Genomic DNA, 20,563 nt, shown 5'->3' with positions numbered 1-20,563 from the left:
TGGACTGAGAGGCATTCAGTTTGTTTTTTGGCCACAAGGCTTCAATATGTTAAAGATTGTTTCCAGAATTGCGTGAGGGGAGAAAAATATGCTACAGACTTGTGTGATTTTTGATAAATTCATCTACACACAGATCAAACAGAAAACCCTCACTGACATAGAACATGCAAACAAGCCGGACTCAAACTGGGGAGATTGTGTCCGTGAGGAGAGCGTTTAAAGGCTCAGTGTTCAGTTAATAACCTCATATTCGTGTGCGACTGTCAGCGCTTGAGTAACACGTTATGCACAATTATTCACTTTTTTTTTTCTTCCATTTTCTTCATTTCCTTTATTGGCTGTTTTATTGTCTCATAAAAGCTTGTCAGTATATTTGCTTTTCTTTTTGGGGGGTTTTGATTTTAGTTTTATCTGGTTTTTTTTTACTTGCCGTTGTCATCTTAGGAATTTTTCATTTCATGCTGATTAATTCACGTGTAATCTTGACAGATAAATCAGCACGAGGTGAATATTGATTGTTCTTATCCTCAGTTTGATCTCATTACGACCTTGTCAGTCATCTTTGTGGCACTTTGAATTATTCAAACCTCCTTTAAAGGTCTTACCTTGGATATTTGTTCATGGATCTTAAGTACACATTTAAGGTAGATCTTTGAAATATCAGAAGAAATTTAGCTCTCAAAGACTTTGGATGTATTTTTTTTGGGGGGGGGGCTTCTTTTAATTGTAGAAAGTCATAAAGTGTTTGTTCTTTGTATGTTTGTGCTCCCAGCAAATGGAGCGGTTCAAGATTGTGGAACGAGAAACAAAGACGAAGGCATACTCTAAAGAAGGGCTGGGTCTGGCCCAGAAGGTCGACCCCGCACAAAGGGAGAAGGAGGAGGTCGGCACGTGGCTAACGGTGAGCTAAACAGACACACACATACTCCAGGAAGTAATCTCATTTTCTTTTCTATATTTGTCTTTTTTTCTTTTTTTTTTCAGTGTGCTTTATGTGAGCAACAGTCAGCAGTAGCTCGCAGCAAATACCAGAGTTACAAATTAGGAAGGAAGACTACATGTCAAAATGCCAGTAACGATACATTTGTAATGCATTATTAAGTCCTAAATTCCTTCCCAATAATTCCAACCGTAGACTTGTTTCACATTCAGATGAGTCTGTCTGTCAGCGTCAAGTGTGTTGGAGAACTTTTAAAACACTCGGACACTAAAGTGAAAAGCTGAACATCTCACACATGAGTCAGTTTATAGTGTGTATAGCTTTAACTGTTTTAGTTTGTCTTTGATGGAACCTAAAAGCGAGAAATGAGACTTCACTGCAGTCAAAAACTAAGCTTTAATCAAGAGAAGCCGCTTCTGCTACACTCGGTATGTAATTTAAAGCAGCGGTTGCACGTATGCTACAGTTCTAAGCTTAAATAAGAGAGAACAGTTTGTATTTTAGCCTGGTTAACTCATACTGACATTTCTAACGTCAGACCAGAAGCTGACAAGTTTTTGTAGCCAGAACTCACCAACACCTATTGATATGGAAACATTTTTTAAAACAGCTTCGGGAGTCCCTCTTTCACACACATTTAGACCTTTCTGAAGCCTGTCACATTGTGTTCTTTAATCCTTCCAGCATTCACACTCTTTTTTTTATCTCTTTCATTTAACCACACGGGAGTCTGTGTGAAGTGGTTCAAACGAACGCAGTTCACTCGTTTCAGCTCCACAAATGGTCTGCAGGAACACAACAAGCACACCAGGGTTCATACTGATGAGCCCTTCAGTGTCTAATCTGAAGCATTGTCAGGATGTACGAACAAAACAGATCGATTTATTCAGCAAACTAAAAGGATTTTTCTTCTTAAATCACGAGAACAATCTGCTTCATGTTAAAGGTTTGCTGCTTTTGTCTCATTGTGCATTTCCTTGGATGTGGTACATTTATGTAACGTAGAAATATCTTGTTAAGTGCATTTACATACAACCTTGTTACAATCTGGATTTTCTGTAAAAGAATTGCTTTTCTATATTGCTTTGGGAAAAAAAAAAACTTTGCTCTACCATTAAAATGACCTCAGGCCACTTTGTGCATCTTTTATTTCCTGTTTTATTCAACCAATAATTCCAAGAGTCAAACTTTCTCGTCTGTTCAGTTCCGATCGATATCAACCTCTGACAACCAGACGAATCAGTTTCTACAGCATCTGTAAAACTTATTTTTTTCTCCTTCCAGAACACGATAGACACATTAAACATGCAGGTGGACCAGTTTGAGAGCGAAGTGGAGTCCCTGTCGGTCCAGACGAGGAAAAAGAAAGGAGACAAGGAGGTGGGTGATCTGATTCGTTCATTATTCTGCTCCCCGCTCACTTCTCCTGTCTTTTACTGCTCCTCCGACACACGGCTCTTTTTTCCTCTCCTCTCTCCAATGCTTCTCAGAGGTCAGACAGCATGTCCTTCATTCATCGTCTGTCTCAGGCCTGATGAGAATAACCTTGCTGACCATTTCTCTCCTTTCTCTTGAAAGTCTCCTCCAGAGGCCTCTTTTTTTTTTTTTTTTTCCCCAAGAAAACTCATTGACTGAAGACGGTGCAGACATTTCAATGACTCAGGCCTTGAACGTCCTGTGTTTGACATTCATACCTCGAACATACAGTCTCAGACTTCTTAGGTTGCAGAAAGTGGCTGCAGCTTAACCATACGTAGGAAAAAATGAGTCCCTGTGGGGTTTTAGCCTCGATTTCCTGCTCTGCTGCCAGAAGTAGGAGCTTGTCTCGCAGCAGATACACTCAGCAAAATGTTGCATCGTTGTTCTGATGTGAGTTTCTGGTCTGAGATGACCTAATGTGAAGAGTACCAGCTTCTTAATGCACTGACATGAGTTCACTCACACGCAACAGATAAGATTAAGTTTTTTAAATAGCTCACAGACGCACGACTCTTCAGGCCTAAAACAGAAAAATAGTATTTACTTATATCATATTGGTTCAGCAGTTCCTTGGGCTGCAGTGAATCATAACATTTCTATAGAAGTCTGTGTGTTTTAGAGAAGGACCAGTGTGTGTGCATTTAAAGTTTTGATGCATAAACTGGAGTTTAATGAGTTAATCAAGGTAAAATTAGTTGGGAATGAATAATAATTTCCAGGTCTGTGGAAGAATATTTTAACATATTTAATAGTAGATTTTTACTAAATGGGCTGTTAAATATTTTAACTTTGACATTGTAAGTAACAGTATTCAGTCAGGTGGTGTTTATGCCCTCATTTTTGCTTGAGTATTTCTTTTGTATTTTTTGTAGAGCTGCTTGGAGCCAAAATGAACAGATTAATTCCTATTGTATCATCTTCAAATGCATTATATTATTTATTTTTAATACTAGAGAGAAAGTCTATATATTCTAATTTATTCTGCTGTTTTCAAATGGGCAGAAAACAAAACATCAGCATCAATAAATTCCATCTGCTCGTGACAGTTTGCTGCCCCAGTCTTCCGAGGCGTCTGATTTCAGCTCCGACCCCAGAACAGATTATCATCTCTACAGATTATATCCTTATTAAAGAAGTTGTTATCTGCAAATTTAACAGAAACCAGTGATTTGTCCTCTTTACCACCTGGATGCTCACCATTCTCTTCTGTCTTAATGATTCCTGTGCTCATTCCCAGAGAATGCAGAAATGCACGCACGCATGCACACAAATCAAAGGCTTAACTTTTAGATGCAGTTTCACAGGGGTTCGACCAACAATTTAAAAAAAAAAAAAAAAAAAAAAAGCAAGAACATACTTTTTAAATAAGGGGTGGAGGGTTTTTTTTTTCTTCCCACATTTCAGGCTGTGCTAATTTGCAGTTTACTATTTGCTCAGTGTGATGTGTTGAGGAAAAACACCATTAGCTGAACTTGGTCAGTTAGTGGTTCACCAGCTCAGTTTCTGGGGAATACAGTTTGTTAAATTTGGTGAGAACGGTGTCTGTTCAGTTAAGTCGAAGCTTTTCAGGGTTTGGCTTTTTTGTAAGGAGATATTGGCTATGATTCCTGATCTGTAGGGGGCGCTATAGTCCCCAGCAGGTACATTATTACCACCAAGTTCAGCATCCAAAAAAACGGTGCCTGACTCTGATTAAAAACATTAATTTAAAAATAAAGTCTAGAAATCAAAATAAAATCATTGCACTTAATGCCTACAATTCAACTGCTGCTTATATTTTTTTTACTGACGGCTTTATATTTTCATGTATTTCATGATTTTGGGCTCATATTTCAATACGTTACAAGATTGCAGCTTCTGTTCACATGATGTATCTCACCAAGTGAAGTGAAAAGTTTTAAAAAGAAAGACGAGGCGGCCTGCTGGAAAAAGCCCCTCCAGCGGACCTGATAAGAGGATGAAGCTGAGGTGTGTTCGCTCCCGAGCTCTGTACGGAGGAGCGTTGTTGTTGCTGGTGCAGCATTAATGTGCGCCGAGCTGAAACACATTAACAGCTTCCACTCTGCTGCTTTCACTTAACGCAGCTGAACAACGTATATCTATAAGTGTTCCAGCTTTGTGTTTTAACAGCTGCTTCCCGCCGTTTTATTTTTCTCTTAGCAATAATCACATCAGTCCGGGCTGCGATCTGGAGCGACACGCCGGCGTTGGCCTGCCTGCATTGTGTTCAGTTTTATTCTGATGACCCCCGGAGCACCTTTTGGAAAAATAAATAGTGCAACATATGACATCTAAAGTGCTCAAGACCGTGTGAATTAACTGTAGAAGAGTTGAAGATTAAATATTAAAATCAGAAGTAGTGCTTTTGTTGCTATATGATCCATTAAGCCCTAAAGTGCACATGCAGCAGTGGCTCGTGCTGCACGCTCGTGTAATTCTCAGGTTTCTGTCCGCCTCATTTTACTTAAAGTTTAACACATTTTTCCTTCCGGTTACTCTACTCCTTGCATGTTTTTCTTTCTAAATGCAGTTTTGTTTCTTGTTGTTGCAATAAATATTTAATTGAAGTTTGTGTTGTGCAGTGAAATGCTGCCAGTGCTTGCATTTAAAAAAAACAACAAAAACGGGTTTGGACTAGAAAAAGATTCGGACACGTTTCATAAAAATCAATGTAGTTTTACTTGAGATAATTTTTTAAACGGTCGTATGTCGAAAATGTTCCGCTTACAGAAGCAGGATCGAATCGAGGAGCTGAAGAAGTTCATTGAGAAGCATCGGCACCACATCCTGATGCTGGAGACGATACTGAGGATGCTGGACAATGACTCGGTGCAGGTGGAAGCCATCAAGAAGATCAAGGTTTGTCCGACTCTTTCTGTTTCTTCATCGTTGTCTCAACATCCGTTAAACTTGCTTGATGTTGCATGATATCATGAAGAAAAGTAATAATTCACCCCCGGTGGAACCCAACAGCTGAAAATACAAAAGAAGCTCATGTTTCTTGAACTTTCCTTCCCCTTTTTCTAGGACGATGTGGAGTACTACCTGGATTCGTCACAGGATCCGGACTTTGAGGAGAATGAGTTCCTTTATGACGACCTGGATCTGGAGGACATTCGTAAGTGGAAATAATTAATATTTTCAGGCAATGGCTTTAAATGTTAATCTATTTATTTGTGCTCTACTGTTTGGCATCAACGAGCACATTTAGATTGGCTTCCAAATATTGGGACTAGTGCTTCTCTTCATTGCTAAAAACCATTTTTTTCCCCAAGAAAGAAAAAAATCCAAAAGCACATTTCTGTGGATATGAATGTGTCAGATGTTTGTGGAGTTGATCAGACTTCCTCCCTGCAGCTCAGTCGCTGGTCGCCACCTCCCCGCCGGGACACTCGCACTTGGAGGACGAGATCTTCCAGCACTCCAGCAGCACACCCACCTCCACCACCTCATCCTCACCCATCCCCCCGTCGCCGGCCACTTGCACTACAGTAAGAAACTTCTCCTGCTCAGAATTTTGCTCCGTGCACTGAAAAATCTGTTCAGACACTCCATAAAGTTATTTCAGTGTGCTTTTAAGTAACGAAGAGTAATTACAACTTTGCTGTTTCTGTTGAAAAGTGGCCAAACTTTCCTGCATAATATTAGCCTTTGTTTTCCACCTCATCTTGCTCTCTCTCCAATGACTAATCTAAAAAGAATAGTTTTTCTATTCATGTGGATTTAATAAACATTGACTTGACTGCTACTTCAGCACCTGAAACAATGGGGTTATTATCTCCTCATGACCTCTGCTCTTGTCACCGTGGGTCGCTGTGACATAACGGAGGGAAATTAAGTCGATTGTTAACTCTCACCTCCAGGCAAGTCGGGTCAGGATGTGAAATAAAAATGTAAGATAATTGCCTTTGTAGCTATTGTAGTGCCCTGCCATCTGCTCTTATTGTTCTGCTGTATTGCCTTAACATCGTCTGTTCTTCCTCTTCGCCCACACACAGTATGGAGTGAGAGCAGTTATTATAGGGCCAGTGTGTCTGAATAGAAGGCGTGGTAATGTTCACAGCAGCTGATGAGGAGTTAAACTCTGGTATGAAAGGCAAATGGAGAGGATGGACTGCACAGCGCGCCGCAGCCACTCCTGGGATTCACTGTAGTTGAACTTAGTTTAGTATTTCTGTGAAGACTTTCTAAAGTTGTTGGGAGATGAATCAAAGCAGAGAGATTTCATACAGATGAAAATGCAAAATGCAACTCAGACCTTTTGTGTTATTGTTCGTGAAGTAAATGTTGGTGGGACACAAGCTCAACAAGAAATTCAGTTTAGTATTTCCTTCCCCATGTTTGATCAGGTGTGAGGGGTTCATCAGACTGAAAGCATGTCCACATTTATCTATTGACATACAGAACATAACACTTAACTGTACCAATAAACTATAACTTTCAAATCCACAGGATATTCTCCTTAAAATTGAATTTCATCATAGAAGATTTGGTCTTTACCTACCTGAAAATGATATCTTTTGCTGATTTTGTAACCTCTATTCAATTGTAGATCTATATAGCTCTAATATATGAAATGATGACAGCAGGAGTGTTGTGTTTTTCAGGAGAACTCAGAAGATGACAAGAAGCGGGGACGTTCGACAGACAGTGAAGTTTGTCAGGTTGGTGTGAACCTGCTGGCGTTTGTCTGGCTTTACTTCTCATTCGCTTCACATTAAAAATGTTTCCAGTCACCACTGATGCAGAAAGCTCCAGTAAAATAATGCACTTTAATAAAAAAGAGTGTTGCAAGTCAAAATAATCCAGTGCTTAGAAATAATTAAATAGCAGATGGTTAAAGCAGATTAGTGTATGATGAGGTTGGTACTAATCCAACACTAAGCTTTGATCTCAACAATGTAGGAAGACGTCCGTGGTGGCAGGTTGATAATTGTACCAAAGCAAAAGGATCGATGTTTTTTTTCTCTTGCAGTCACCTGTGAAGAATGGAAACCCCCCCTTGTTATCCTCTTCCTCCTCCTCCTCTTCTTCCTCCGTCTCGGGACTGACCTCATCTTCACTGGTCTCTATGGCGACCATTGCTGGGGGAGGAAGCAGCAGCAGCAGCAGCTCTGGGGGCAACAGTCACCACATCAACTCGGGAAGTTTCCTCTCCAACACTTCCGCTGGCAGCTACAGTAACGCCACCCAGCAGCAGCCGCACCTGTCAGCACAGCAGCAGCAGGCCAAAAACTCAGTGATCTCCTCCTCCGCCCCCGTCTCCAACCCCGTCACCTCCACCAACAGCCACCCGGCCTCCTCTGCCTCCTCCCCACCCAACGCCAGCACGCAGGGGCTCACGTCAAACTCTCAGCTCCAGGCCCTGTCGGGGCTCACGCCGACCTCCAACAGCCTGGGCCTGGGCCTGGGCCTCCCCCTGGGGAAGGGAGGCATGTCCGGCTCCATCACCACCAGCTCCATGTCCACGGGCCTCGGCCTCTCGGGGATGCCGGCATCCTTGAGCAGCATGTCGGGCCTCTTGTCCAGCTCCACCCCGGCGCCTTACGCTCAGGCGGCCGCCTCAGGCACGGTGGGCTCCGGCTTGCCCGGCTCGCTGGGAGGCGTCAGCACGTCGACGGGCATCGGCACGCTCGGCTCCATCGGCGCGCTCGGTTCAATCGGCAGCGGGAACATGACGGTCGGCGGGCCGACGTCCTCGACGGGGGGTCTGCTGGGCGCGGCGCCGGGGATGGGCAGCATCGGCTCGGGGATTCTGGGTCTGGGCTCCGGTCAGTCCGGGGCGCAGGGCCCCTCCCTCGTTTCTCCGACCCAGGTGGGCGGGCTAGCTCCCGGTAGCGGCGTTGGAGTCATCGGGAGCAATGGAGGCAGCTCAGGATCACCGGGAAGCGGAGTGGTGGGAGGAAACTCTTCGCTCTCTGTACGACCGCCAAGCCAGCAGAAGCAGAACGGTAGCACAAGTGAGTATCTGACAAGTGCACAAGCAGCAGCAGCAGAAGTCTGTTATTGATCCATATCGGACTTAAAGAGCAGCGCTTCTGGCTTTTAGGGCAGTTATTGACATTCTGGTGAAACCTGTGGAGGCTGGAAAATCATTAAAAATGTCCTTCTAGAGCAAAATTTGAATTAAGAGAGAAACTGTGTGGATCCTTATGAGAAAACACTGCTGTGGACGTTTCATTCATTCAAATGTTTAATGGAGGAAAAAGACATCCAGCTGTGAACTCCTGTCACTTCCAGCCAGATCTGAAATCTCGTTGACTCTGTTGACCTGACTGGAGTTTCGTCTTCTTGACGCCGCAGGTTACAGTGCTGTGGTAGCAGACAGCACAACAGACTCCGCCCTTAACAGTGCCAGCCAATCACAAAGCAGCCAATCTTCAAGTTTGACCTCCACAGCCAATCAGCCGTGAGTATGAAGTCTCAAAGCACGAACTTTACTTTTCTGCCGTTACGTTTACAGTTGGGGTGTTGTTGTTTTTTTTAAAAAATAACTTCCCAACTATTACAGTTATTGAATCATATACCTGAAGTGATCTGTGTCACCCTCTCACCTGTCCTCCTCCTCCTCCTCCGTGCAGTAAGGACACTGGTCCCAGTTTACTGGGCTCTGTGAGTTTGTCGTCCAGTTCCCCGTCACCGGCCTCCTACAGCGAGGCCAAAACGGTGAGCGGCAGCAGCCTGCTGAACGGCCCGCTGTCCTTCTCACAGCCCTCCGACAGCATCAAGGTGAGAGCGTGAACATACACACACACACACACACACACACACACACACACACACACACACACACACACACACACACACACACACACACACACACACACACACACACACACACACTGCCCACCAGCTTCACATACCTTCAGGTGTGTTAAAATCCTTGTTTTTCTGACCGGGGCCTTTGAGGAGAAGATGCCGTTTGCTGTTGTCACTTCATAAAGAAGTTAATCTCCCAAATACTCCGCTGGGTATTAATTTTCCTGCGAGTGCAGGAAGAGCAGCTTTACTTCCACTTTAATTAATTGTGCCAACAGACGAATCCGGTGGGGGTGGTTTTGGTCTCAGTGCTGCTGTTTGTACAGAAAACAAACTCTTATCAGATATGAAGAAATTTCACCGAAATGGAAGAATCCGAAGAAATGGCCAGTACTGGTTTCATGTAACTGGAGCTGATGTTTTGTCTTTGTTTTGTTTTTAAAGGCATGGTTTATCCATAGTGGAGTATTTAGAAATATTTGGCATTAAGTTAATTATGAATTTATTGAGTGCAGTTTGCTTCGTATCTCAACCAGAGGTCCTATATTCCTTTTTACATTTTAAATTTCAATTGTATCAATTTGTGAAGGAGTGAGACCAATTTTTCAGTCATTCTTGGTTGTGTTATATTGAATTATGTTGTTTTAACCTTATTAATGATGAACATAAGCTTTAGTTTTAAGCTGAGCCGACCCTCAGTGGAAATCAAACGGTTCACCTGTCAGATATTAAACTACCTGCGGAGTTTCTTTTCCATCCACACAAACGCGCCTCACGTCTTCAGGTTTGCAGTCAGTCCTCAGCTGTCTGACCCGGAGTCACGTGTACTTTATTTTTTGGGTCATGAGAGCAAACAGATGTGAACGTTACTCGTGGCACGGAGCCGGCGTTTTCTCTGAACGTCCAGGAGAATCTGTTTTCCCATGAGCCTCCTTGTCTGTCTTCATCAGCCCCAGGAGCCTCTGAGCAGCCTCAAGTCCATGGCCGAGCGAGCAGCACTCAGCTCAGGGATCGAGGGAGACATGTCCTCCCTGCACCTCACCACAGGTAACACACACACACACACGCACACGTATATACCTGAATAAAAGGAGCGAGAGGGTTGCCACCGAGCAGAAATAGAAGAGCCGTAGTTTAATGGAACAAAATGTCATCTCACCTCCCACTCTCAGCCTCCTCTGAACAAGAACTGCTGATGATATTATCATCCCTGACTCAACTTCTCTCTCTTTGTCTCTCTGACTCTCAAATCCTGACCTTCCCTTCCTTTTGCTCCCCCCACCCCCACTCAGACATCTTCCCCAGCAGCACTACGGCCCCCTCGGGCCCCCCCTCAGCACCTCAGCCCTCGCTGTCCGAGGTCAGCATCCCCCCGTCGTTAGGGGTCTGTCCGCTGGGGCCGGTTCCCCTGTCCAAAGACCAGCTCTACCAACAGGCCATGGAGGAGGCGGCGTGGACACACATGCCACACCCGTCCGACTCCGAGAGAATCAGGTGCGAGCGACTTGGTTTTTAAACCGCCATTTTCAGAATCTGATTCCTTTTTTTCCCCAAAGCTAGAGAGCGAGTAATAAGCCAGCACTGGACACGGCACAAGAAGAAAAGCTCAGATCGCAGTGTATCATATTCATGCTTTACTACTCACCTGTGGATTAACTCAACTGGACAGTTCAACTTTCACTTTCTGGAATTCAGTAACGCCGGGTTTTGCCCCCTTGCAGCGGTTCGGTCGGCTCCAAACAGGAATATGACCATATTTTGATTGCCGCATTGTTAATTGTTACTGATGCTTTCCTGCAGTACTTAGATTAGATATTCTTTCATTGATCCCACAGCGATCCAGAAGTGAAGTCTGATGGCCCGCAAAAAGTACAGAGGTAAAGAAAAAGAGAATATGTGCACAATATGGGATGCTGTACACGCCGTATGGGGGTGATAAGAACGCGGCATAGAATAATGTATGCACAATGTGTTTGTTTTCACACAATGACGATGCACACCAGTCGTTTAGAGGGAAACACCTTCATCCGTGATCTGCTTCACTTGTATAAAGTTAGAGAAATCCCAGTCAGCTTCCATTTATCCCTCCAGTGTTTTCTCACTCCTTTCAGGAGTTTGATTTTGTTGCAAATATTGATGCATGAAAAGAAAATTTCAAATTTAATTTTGTTAAAATCGCTTGTCTGACATAAAAGCAGAGGCTAGGTGTTCAATCAGTGTCGACAAGCATCTTCTGAGGGGAAAAAAAACTTGCCAAGATGCTCTGATGTAAAGATTTAAAGGGATTTAGTGGTTTTGGGATAGACTGGAGTCAAAAAGCCACTCAGCTGTTATAGCCAGTACATTTGAATTCCTATAAAGCAGCTGAATTAAAATTTAATCTGTAATTTCTACTGCTTTAACTGAATTCAGAGCCAATCCCAGCTGACAGTCTGCACAGGTCAAACACGGAGACAGGCTCATTCACAGCTATGACTCAGGAAATTAATCAGAATATGAGGAAAAACATGCAAACTCACCACAGAAAGGACTCGAACTGGGGAATTTCCTACTGTGAGGCAAGAGCAACAACCACTACCCGCCATTTGGCCCTTCAGAAGCTCATCTGTTTATTTAGGGTTTTTCTGATGTGTGTGTGATGATGCATACCTACACACACACACACACACACACACACACACACACTCTTACAGAGCAGATTGCCTGTACTGTACCTTCATGCATTCAGCCCACACAGCTCCAATTGACATTTAAAACCAAACACTCAAAGCCTCTTGTCCCACAGTACCTGTTGTTTAACAGCCAAGAGAAAAGAACACACACACACACACACACACACCGAGTCAGCCTCCAGGGATTTCTTCTGTATTTAAAATGGGAGCCTGTTGTCAACTCTTGAGTGAAATAAACATGTGGCAGATCTTTTATTTTTCCTCTTTCTTTTGACAAACACTAACTTCTAGCCGTGTTTGATAAGAAGTGCTCATGTTACCCCGTTGCTGTTCCCTCTCCAAACTTTCTGCTCCGCCGCCGAGTTTAAACCACATGGGTGTTATTTATGGTGCTCACAGACCTAATGGAAACGAGGACACACCGAGTTTGTCACTGGTCTAAAAATACTGGGTTTAGATGGAAAAAGTGCTTCTGTCTGTGTTTGTTTGTCTGTTTGACCCAATACAGACTTTTCCTACTTTGGCTGGATCCATCAAGTCTCTGTAGTTCCAAGCATTTTAAACGTGTGTGTACACGCACATGTGCTCATTTTACATTTATACCAAAAAAAAAGTGAAACCTTAACATGCAGTTTCAGTAATTAATTTCTGATATTTCCCCTTTTGGAACTCATGAAAACTAAAACTGTGTTTCTAAAGTATATACAGATACATGTATAGATCGTGCTGAGAAGCAGCATAGCGTGACACAACTAAAATGAGAGATCTGTGAAAGCGCCACGTATTTTCACTAAATTAAAATCTAATTTTACTCCCAATTTGTTCAAACGGCATGAAAAAAGGAAACGTGCTCATTAAATTAAAGGAGAATACAATGTTTTTGCACAGTATGTAGTTTATACCTATCCATTTATGTGCTCTCTGATAAACTTCAGTTTATCATAAGTTTTTTCTTCTTTTTTTTTTAAGAAACAGAACCTCGTAGATTACCTGTTTCATAAAGGTCTGCTGCCTCTGCGTTGTACCTGCCTCTCTGTGAAATCTTCAGTCTCTGTGTTGCTGACTCCTCCGTGTCCTCGCCACAGGCAGTACCTGATGAGGAACCCGTGCCCCACCCTGCCTTTCCACCACCAGGTGCCACCGCCCCACTCGGACACTGTAGAGTTTTACCAGAGGCTTTCCACAGAAACCCTCTTCTTCATCTTTTACTACCTGGAGGTACCGTCTCGCTCTTTTGTCAAAGTCTCAAGTTTACAAACTGCTGATTTCCTACATCAACAAGTTCTGTTTTCTCTGCCCCTCCTCCCTGTCGACCCCTGCAGGGCACTAAGGCCCAGTATCTGGCAGCCAAAGCCCTGAAGAAGCAGTCGTGGAGGTTCCACACTAAGTACATGATGTGGTTTCAGAGGCACGAAGAGCCCAAGACCATCACTGATGAGTTTGAGCAGGTGAGCGTCACGTCCGCTGCTTCCCGTTCAGCTTTCCCCTGCCGCTGCCTTCAGCTTCAAGAGACACTTGGAAATCATCCTGTTTGCGGCAACAACTGATTCCCATCCACTTCTCTTTGCTATAAAAATCTCACAACTTGTCCTAGAAAGATGATTTCTCAGTCATGTGGAGGAAATGCGAGTATTGCCACATTTGATTACAGGAAGAGTGTCATGAAAATGATAAAGGTAAAACGGCACATTCATACACCTGTCCTGTGTGATGAATGGACGCATTATTCTGCAGCAAGTGAAGCTGTTTGGAATTTCAAAATCCTCCTTCAAACAGATATGTAATTTACATTAGTGCCAGTCATTTTCAAACGTTTCGAAGGTTTGAAGGCCGCCGCAGCAGTCTTTTGGTCTGTTGTCTATTCATCCATCATGTGTACCTGCTTTCGATCAAAACGAGCAGCTGGTGACTCTCTGAAGTCGTCTCTTCTTGTTTTCAGGGAACATACATTTACTTTGACTATGAGAAGTGGGGCCAGCGGAAGAAGGAGGGTTTCACGTTCGAGTACCGGTACCTAGAAGACCGAGACCTGCAGTGACCCTCGCGGACGGACGGAGACGGCCGATCCCCCTGCTGACATTCCTGGATCTGACCTCAGCCCAGCTGGACGGGGGGAGAGGAGGCGTGCGGGGGTCAGACGGGGTCACAGAGACACATTTGAAACCGCCCTCCTCCCTCTGACCCACCAACCCCGCCTTACCGCCCTCACACCCCCTCCACCCCCCCATCACATCTGATTTCCACCTTTTCCTGACACACAACACACACACACACACACACACACACTTCACAGCGATGATTTGCTTTCTTCCCTCTTTGTTTACATTCACGTTGGCTTTAAAAACTGTTGCGTATATTAACACCAAAAGGACCAAAGATAATTGGTGACTGTCGGCTCCGCCCCGGGTGTCGACGCCGTTCACACCTCAGCTACGCAGCGATGCGGCCGAGCGGGGAACCGCCTCAAATGTGAATTCAGCGCGTCCTGAGGCTGAAACCTGCCATTTAAACCTCCCACTCTGTCCCGAAGGCAGCGAGCGTTCATTGAGCTGGGAATTCAGGAGAGATGTTGGTTTAGGAAGTCTAGTTTTGCAGCCAGGAGGGGAAATCTGCAGCCGAGCGATGAGCATCATGTCGCCACACGTTTAAGTGATGTTCATCCTTGTAAATCAAGCTAATAAAGTCTGCATTTTCAATTTACCTACAATGAGGTTTGTTAATTACAGAGCAGATCACTTTAAAAATACTATTTTTCATGTCCTTCAAGTTCCAAGTTCTCCAAAACATCCCACAGTCCCAGTGGGAAGTCTCCAGTTTGTCAGTGGTCAGATGCTTTTTGGGTTTTTTTTTTTCCCCCACTTCTTTTTTGCTCTTTTTCCACCTACAGTAAAGTTATTCCAGTTTGCATCATTATTAAAATACGTTTTCATGGAAGTGAGTTCAGATTTGTTTCCCAAAGAATTTGACTTTACCAGCACTGCGTTCCCAGGTTGACAGTAGTCGCCGGTGAAGTTCCCACTGGGACTGAGACATTTTTCTCCTTCCCAGCTTCTCATGAACACATGAATTAGAGAAAGTGATCCAGGAACGTCTGGCGCTCGTCTGTCCCCTTCAGACGGGATAAAAAGTGCTCTTCATGCTTTTCAATGCATTTTTTTCCCCCCACATTGCAAACGTTTTCCCGTTTCTTTCAGCTTGAGTTAATGTCTGGCTTCTGGTTAATTTCTTGTTCACTTGGTGACTCGTTCGTCACCAACTTTTAATGAGGAACAGATTCTCGTTGTGACTCACACCTCAGGTTAGTGTGAGAGCTATTGTCACAAGCCGGCTCCATCAGGGATGAAAAATTAATTAAAAACCAGAATTTTATTCAAGTTGAAACTAACGGCATGTTGCAATAACTCCCAAAAGTGACGCTGGGTGAATACGAGTGTGTGGGTTTGCTTTTATGCGGCCTGTGAGGTGTGAGTTGAGCGTTGAACCTGGATTAGCCAGTTTCTCTGGCGCTGCCTTCAGGAACAGTGGGAGGATCTAATTGCCGAGTTCGGCATCGCCGCTGCTGTCGGTGGGAGGGGCCGGTTGAGCCTCAGGTGAGCCGCCGTCACCTCGCCGTGTCCTGATGGGGGCGCTGCAGCAGCAGCAGCAGCCTCGCTCGGGGTGGAGTTCACATTGGGCCTCCTCCGCGTTTCAGAGGGCCTCTTGTTGTTTTTGTCATATTTTTTCAAAGGCGTACAAAGCAGCTGGTGTGTTTTAGTGAGTCTGCCACCCACTGCGCTCCAGAAATACCTGTGTGTGACCAGTGGGCAGGTGTTGGGAGTAACAGCTTTTTGCCTGGTGCGCGGAGTCACGTCTAAATTTTAACAAAATGGGATCAGACCGGTTTTGAGTTTTAGTTTAAATTGTGCGTTTGGCCGCCAGCTTTCAATTTTGTCATCCAAAAAAAACCAAAAAGCCATTTTTACCTTGGTTTTTCCTCTGATCACATCCAGTCACGCAACGCATTTTTTCATTTTACCTTCTAACCGACGCGATGGATGTGAGAGGAGCGATGAGGAAGTGAATCCAGCTGCTCACATCTGTGTGGACGCAGGGTTTCTGTCCATCTGCTGTACCCACTTTGTCCTGATGACAGTCGCTGTTTGTGACATGCTGATGAAACCGTTCCATAGTTATTCGACTTGTATCCAGACTATCTGAAGCCTGCCCCATCTGAAACTCACTGATTAGCTTTCTCTACTTTTATTTAACTCTTTTGGCCCCAAGGAAACGTTTGCATGCGTCTGTAAATGTAGTTGAGGTGTAGTTTTTTTTGGAGGGGTTACTTATTAAAACTGCTGGTTTCTTCAGCTGTCCAGAAGTTATTTTTGCACATTACTTTGTACAAAAACAAATTCCCCCCCCCCCCAGTTTTACAACCTCTGTAAAGCTGCTGAAACGTCACAGTTTTGAAAACACTGGTAGAACTCATAAAAGATTAGGTTGTTGGCTCCCCGGGATTCACCGTGAGACTATTTCATGCTCAGGGTTCACTGTGTGAAGTTGCATGTTCTCTCTGTGCGTCTAATCCGTTATGATGCCTGAAGGGTGAATCGGTGGCTCTGACATGTTGATGATCTTGTATGTTTCTCATAATGGGACCTGAAAACTGGAAGATTCCACACTGGATTACATGGTTTTTAAAGGTGAAGAATCGGTTTTAAGGCCGTATCGGATTAGAGTTGGATTTAAGGTCAAGGTTTGGGGTTTGGAAATGCTTCATATCGAGTCTGCGTGTACTGATTTGTCCTGGATGAATTCAGCCCGTCACTTAGTCTGTTGTCGTTACAAAGCTGATGTAGAAGAGGAGATGTGAGTTTATGCTCCTAAGCACTCGGGAGGTTAAAGGTTCGCTGCGTTTCACACGGTGTCTCAGCTGGAATGAAGCAGGTTTAGAAACTGGATTTAAAAAGCAGAGCTGCTCTCTGAACGTCCGTGTTTCAGGCCGGAGATCGGCTGAACGGCTTCTCTCACTGGTGTGGTGGGTGTCGGATGTTCCCAGCAGCTGGATGGACAGTTTGTTAGTCTCCCTCCTTCCTCCTCCTCCTCCTCCTCCTCCTCCTCTGTGCTGAAGAGCGCAAACCGAGCAACACCAGCACTGCTGCCCACATCTCCTCTGTCCTCCAGCTCTCTGCTCCATGTTTACACACCCAAAAGTTCGACTGGGCCCACGATAAACACACGCACACACACACACACACACACACACACACACACACACACACACACACACACACACACACACACTGCCTGCATCATGCTTGTAGCTCTTCTTCACACCTTCCCCTTTTTTCAGTCGCTCTCCTCTCCCTCTTCATGCCAGGTAGATATTTCCTTTGTTTCTCAGGAAGTATTTGATAAACCATTTTATGAGGAAATGTATCCGCCAGCAGCTCTCGTCGCCGCAGCACAACAGCAAACTCGTACCACACTTTGAATTTTTAGCTTGCTTTCTCCTCTACAGCGACCCTGTTCATTTCACACACACAAGAAAAACTTTTTTTTTTTGTTTTCCAAGCAAATATCCTCCAATGTTTGGAGCAGCACCTGGAACAGAGACCATCTTTATATTTTCTATTTGTTGGAGTATTTATGGCAGATTAGAGGAAAGCATTTTGCAACGCAGCTGAGAACAAGGTGTTGTTTTAAAGATTTTTGAGGCGTTTTTTTTTTTTCCCTTATCTCACACACACGAACACAGACACACACACACCTCCACTCTTTATTCACTTGACTGACAGTCCTGCTTTTAATCATTTGTGTTTACTTTATTTTTGACAAGCGGAAGGGACGAGAGATCAATCCAAGAGCCCAAATGTGAATCTCTCTCTCTGCTCCTTTGACAAGTGTTGTATAGACTCATTCTTCAAACCTCTCCTTTACTTTTTTAAAAAAAAAAAAATCTTTTCATTTGTTTGTTGTCGTCAGACAGCATGAAATAATGACACTTGCAAAGTGGCGGTGAAAAACGTAAATAATGACATAACCATGAATAAAGGATTGTAAGATATTAATAAAAGAATTACTTTTCAGAAATCTGTGCTCATGTGGTGCTTCGTGGCGAGACTGATCAAAGAACCTCCAAATGAGTTGGCAAGATGTGAAAGATGAAAAGAAAAATATCAACAGTTTCTGCTTTTAAATATCCCGGAAAAAAGGCAGCAGAGCAGTACTTTTAATGATCGATGTTGGCCTGTTGCGAAAATGGTAGCTTCAGTTACTTTTTAGAAAAGTCGTAAAGTTACTTCACAAAACTGTTTCCTCACACTGAACTTTGTCTTAATAGTGTGTTTTGAAAACTACTAATTCTCAGGAGTGTATGGACTGGGAGTAGTGAGGAAAACACTGTTCTTAATGTTCATCTGCTCGTTTATGTGCAGAACGATTTACTGTGACTGTGTTGCTCATGAGCAGCAGTGTCTCGGAAAAGTTGCGTTGTCGCCCTTTTCCAAGGAGAATTCCCATTTGCAGTGGCTCAGGGCAGTGTCGTGTGAACAGACAGCCCAAACGCAATAAAAGTTTTCCATTTTCCACTGGAAAACATACAAACCTGTCCTTAGTGTGGGATCAACCACTGTGTGTGCACAATGCTGGAAATGAGAATGTAATTTGAGTTGTGAGACACAACGAGGTGGAATTTACCATTTGCAATAAAGAAACCGTAACCTGTAACTTTAAAGGTGACTTTTTGGAGGCATTCAGGCACATTGGAAGACTAAAGTCCGTCATGGTTTTTCTGTTTTACTTTTTCACAGCACGTCAGCAGCTCCGGGCTCTGAGAAGAGGTCAGGGGGCCGCGTTGTCGGTGCCGATAATATGGAATAAATCCGTTCTTGTCAGGTGTTTTTACTAGTACTCAGTCAGTAGCCCTGTTAGATGGATTCATAATATTGTAAAGAATTTCACTTTTTCACTCGGCTTCCTCCTGGCTGTTTGCAGCTTCAGTCTGAAGTTGAGCTGAATTCAGGTGGAGGAAGACGTCCTCCCGTCTGGATGTGAGTGCCTCCAAAACCACAAACCTCTGGAATTCTGCCATAAAGCAAAGCTAAGCTACTTAAAGCTGCTGATTCTGATCACAACTCCTGCAATCGAAGCCTCTTTGATTTAGTTCGTGATTAACGGTGCATTCCTCCAATCACCAGGAGTCTAATGGAATAGTAACGAGATAAGACAGTTTTGAATAGAGTGAAAACTGCAGGATAGAGAGAGATGAATATTAAATAGTGATCAGTTAAGCGAGCACATTACTGCTGAAAGCGTCAGCGTTACAGTCGCACTTTATAAGCCCTCATTCCTCACGCTGTTAACCGCAGTTTGAAGGGGAACATTTTCCTCACCGGTCTTCGGTGATGTTGGATCAAACGGTGAAAATAAGGCAGAGCGAGCTTCAGCAGTCGGTCCTGCTGCTGCTGCTGCTCGAGGAGCCAAACGCTGCTGCTGCACCTGTCACTTCACCGGCGAACAGCATGTACGTTCCATGGCAGAGAGCCTGGAGGGGGAGGAGGGGCGGAGGGCAGGCGTTGCGCCGTACATTTTATGAGTGTGACTGCATTATGTGGCGCTGCATGGAACAATAAAGCTTTTATGAAGCTTTAGTGGGAGAGGCTGCAGGTTAGATTAAGAGTGCGTTCTCTGGGAAAGGCCATTAGTACGAGCCGCGCTTCCTTCAAGGTTGATTTTAAAACCCTCTATCTCAGAGTTTCCTCTGCTGCACGCAGAGCCGGAGGTCATCTGAAGGCAGGGGACGGCGTCATTTACCGTCCGTCAGCTTCACCTGTTTATGTTCAGAACAGTTTGAATGAGGATTCTCTGTGAAGCTGAATGAGTGAGACTATGATGAATGAATTACTGTAAACACAGATTCTCTTTTTAAACTGGAATCAAAGGGTGACATTGAAGCCTGCAGCATCCTGACTGCACCGGAGCCACGCTCGAGTGTAGCTTAATGTAACGTAGTAGCAGCAGTCAAGGGACGGCATTGTGGTGCAAGTTATTGAAAACTAACACATCATGTTCGGCGGTATTACTCTGTTGTTCGCCAGTCTGTTTGGAATCATGACAGCGTCATCGCTCTTTCTGCTGAACTGGGATTTCAACCTGGATACTCCCCCTGCATCGCTGCAGGACGGTCCACCTACTGGACTTGTTACAGAAACGAAAATAAGGTAAAAGTAACTCGTCTCTCTCAGTTAGACCTCCGTTCCTGCAGTGTTTGAACTGTGAAAATGTATGAAAGTAAACTGTCAATGGTTCACATTTTGTCTTGTGTTTTTTCCTGAAAGTCTCGCTCTTGTCTCTGGTTTCAGGCTCATTGACTTCTCCTCCTCCTCGTGCCTGAATGCTGTTCTCCACCTTGATGCCGTTCACCTGTGCCTGAGTGTGTGATTGTCTTCACCTGGAGGCTTCGGTATATATTGGGCTTTTGTTGTGTGCTCTGGTCGTCAGTCCGTCTGTTCTCCTGCATCTCTGTACCTCTTGTGGTTGATCTTTGGTTCTTCCTTCTCTTAATGAAATCATCTTCCTGGTTTTTGGCAGCACTATCTGCTGTCTTGAGTCTAGTCTTGACTATACTGTAACTACAGGTTAGTGCCTAATTTAGTAGTGTGACCTGTTAATGTAAGGAGTTTATTCAGCAACAACGAGTTCATTCAACCTCCAATAAACAGCAGTTTAGTAA

General features: G+C 44.2%; 1 protein-coding gene across 2 annotated transcripts in view; it reads left to right on the top strand.

Annotated features, from left to right (window-relative positions):
• LOC115409525 (CCR4-NOT transcription complex subunit 3-like) overlaps positions 1 to 17,922 on the top strand; it is a 33,797-nt gene extending 15,875 nt beyond the window's left edge. The window contains exons 6-20 of one of the 2 annotated variants that reach the window (XM_030120749.1): positions 773 to 901; positions 2,225 to 2,320; positions 5,150 to 5,278; positions 5,447 to 5,537; positions 5,777 to 5,910; positions 7,027 to 7,083; positions 7,395 to 8,379; positions 8,723 to 8,828; positions 9,001 to 9,148; positions 10,129 to 10,225; positions 10,471 to 10,672; positions 11,014 to 11,055; positions 12,936 to 13,068; positions 13,173 to 13,298; positions 13,790 to 17,922. In XM_030120749.1, coding sequence (XP_029976609.1) covers positions 773 to 901; positions 2,225 to 2,320; positions 5,150 to 5,278; positions 5,447 to 5,537; positions 5,777 to 5,910; positions 7,027 to 7,083; positions 7,395 to 8,379; positions 8,723 to 8,828; positions 9,001 to 9,148; positions 10,129 to 10,225; positions 10,471 to 10,672; positions 11,014 to 11,055; positions 12,936 to 13,068; positions 13,173 to 13,298; positions 13,790 to 13,888 — 2,574 coding nt within the window. In that variant the 3' untranslated portion in view covers positions 13,889 to 17,922. The remainder of the gene's footprint in view (positions 1 to 772; positions 902 to 2,224; positions 2,321 to 5,149; positions 5,279 to 5,446; positions 5,538 to 5,776; positions 5,911 to 7,026; positions 7,084 to 7,394; positions 8,380 to 8,722; positions 8,829 to 9,000; positions 9,149 to 10,128; positions 10,226 to 10,470; positions 10,673 to 11,013; positions 11,056 to 12,935; positions 13,069 to 13,172; positions 13,299 to 13,789) is intronic. The other variant, XM_030120750.1, reaches the window with a different exon arrangement.
• Positions 17,923 to 20,563: the final 2,641 nt, after the last annotated feature.

This window comes from Salarias fasciatus, chromosome 22 (genome assembly GCF_902148845.1).
Source record: "Salarias fasciatus chromosome 22, fSalaFa1.1, whole genome shotgun sequence".
NCBI classification, from domain to species: Eukaryota; Metazoa; Chordata; class Actinopteri; order Blenniiformes; family Blenniidae; genus Salarias; species Salarias fasciatus.
Note: the sequence above shows the minus strand (reverse complement) of the source record. Positions and strands in the feature narration are given on the sequence as shown.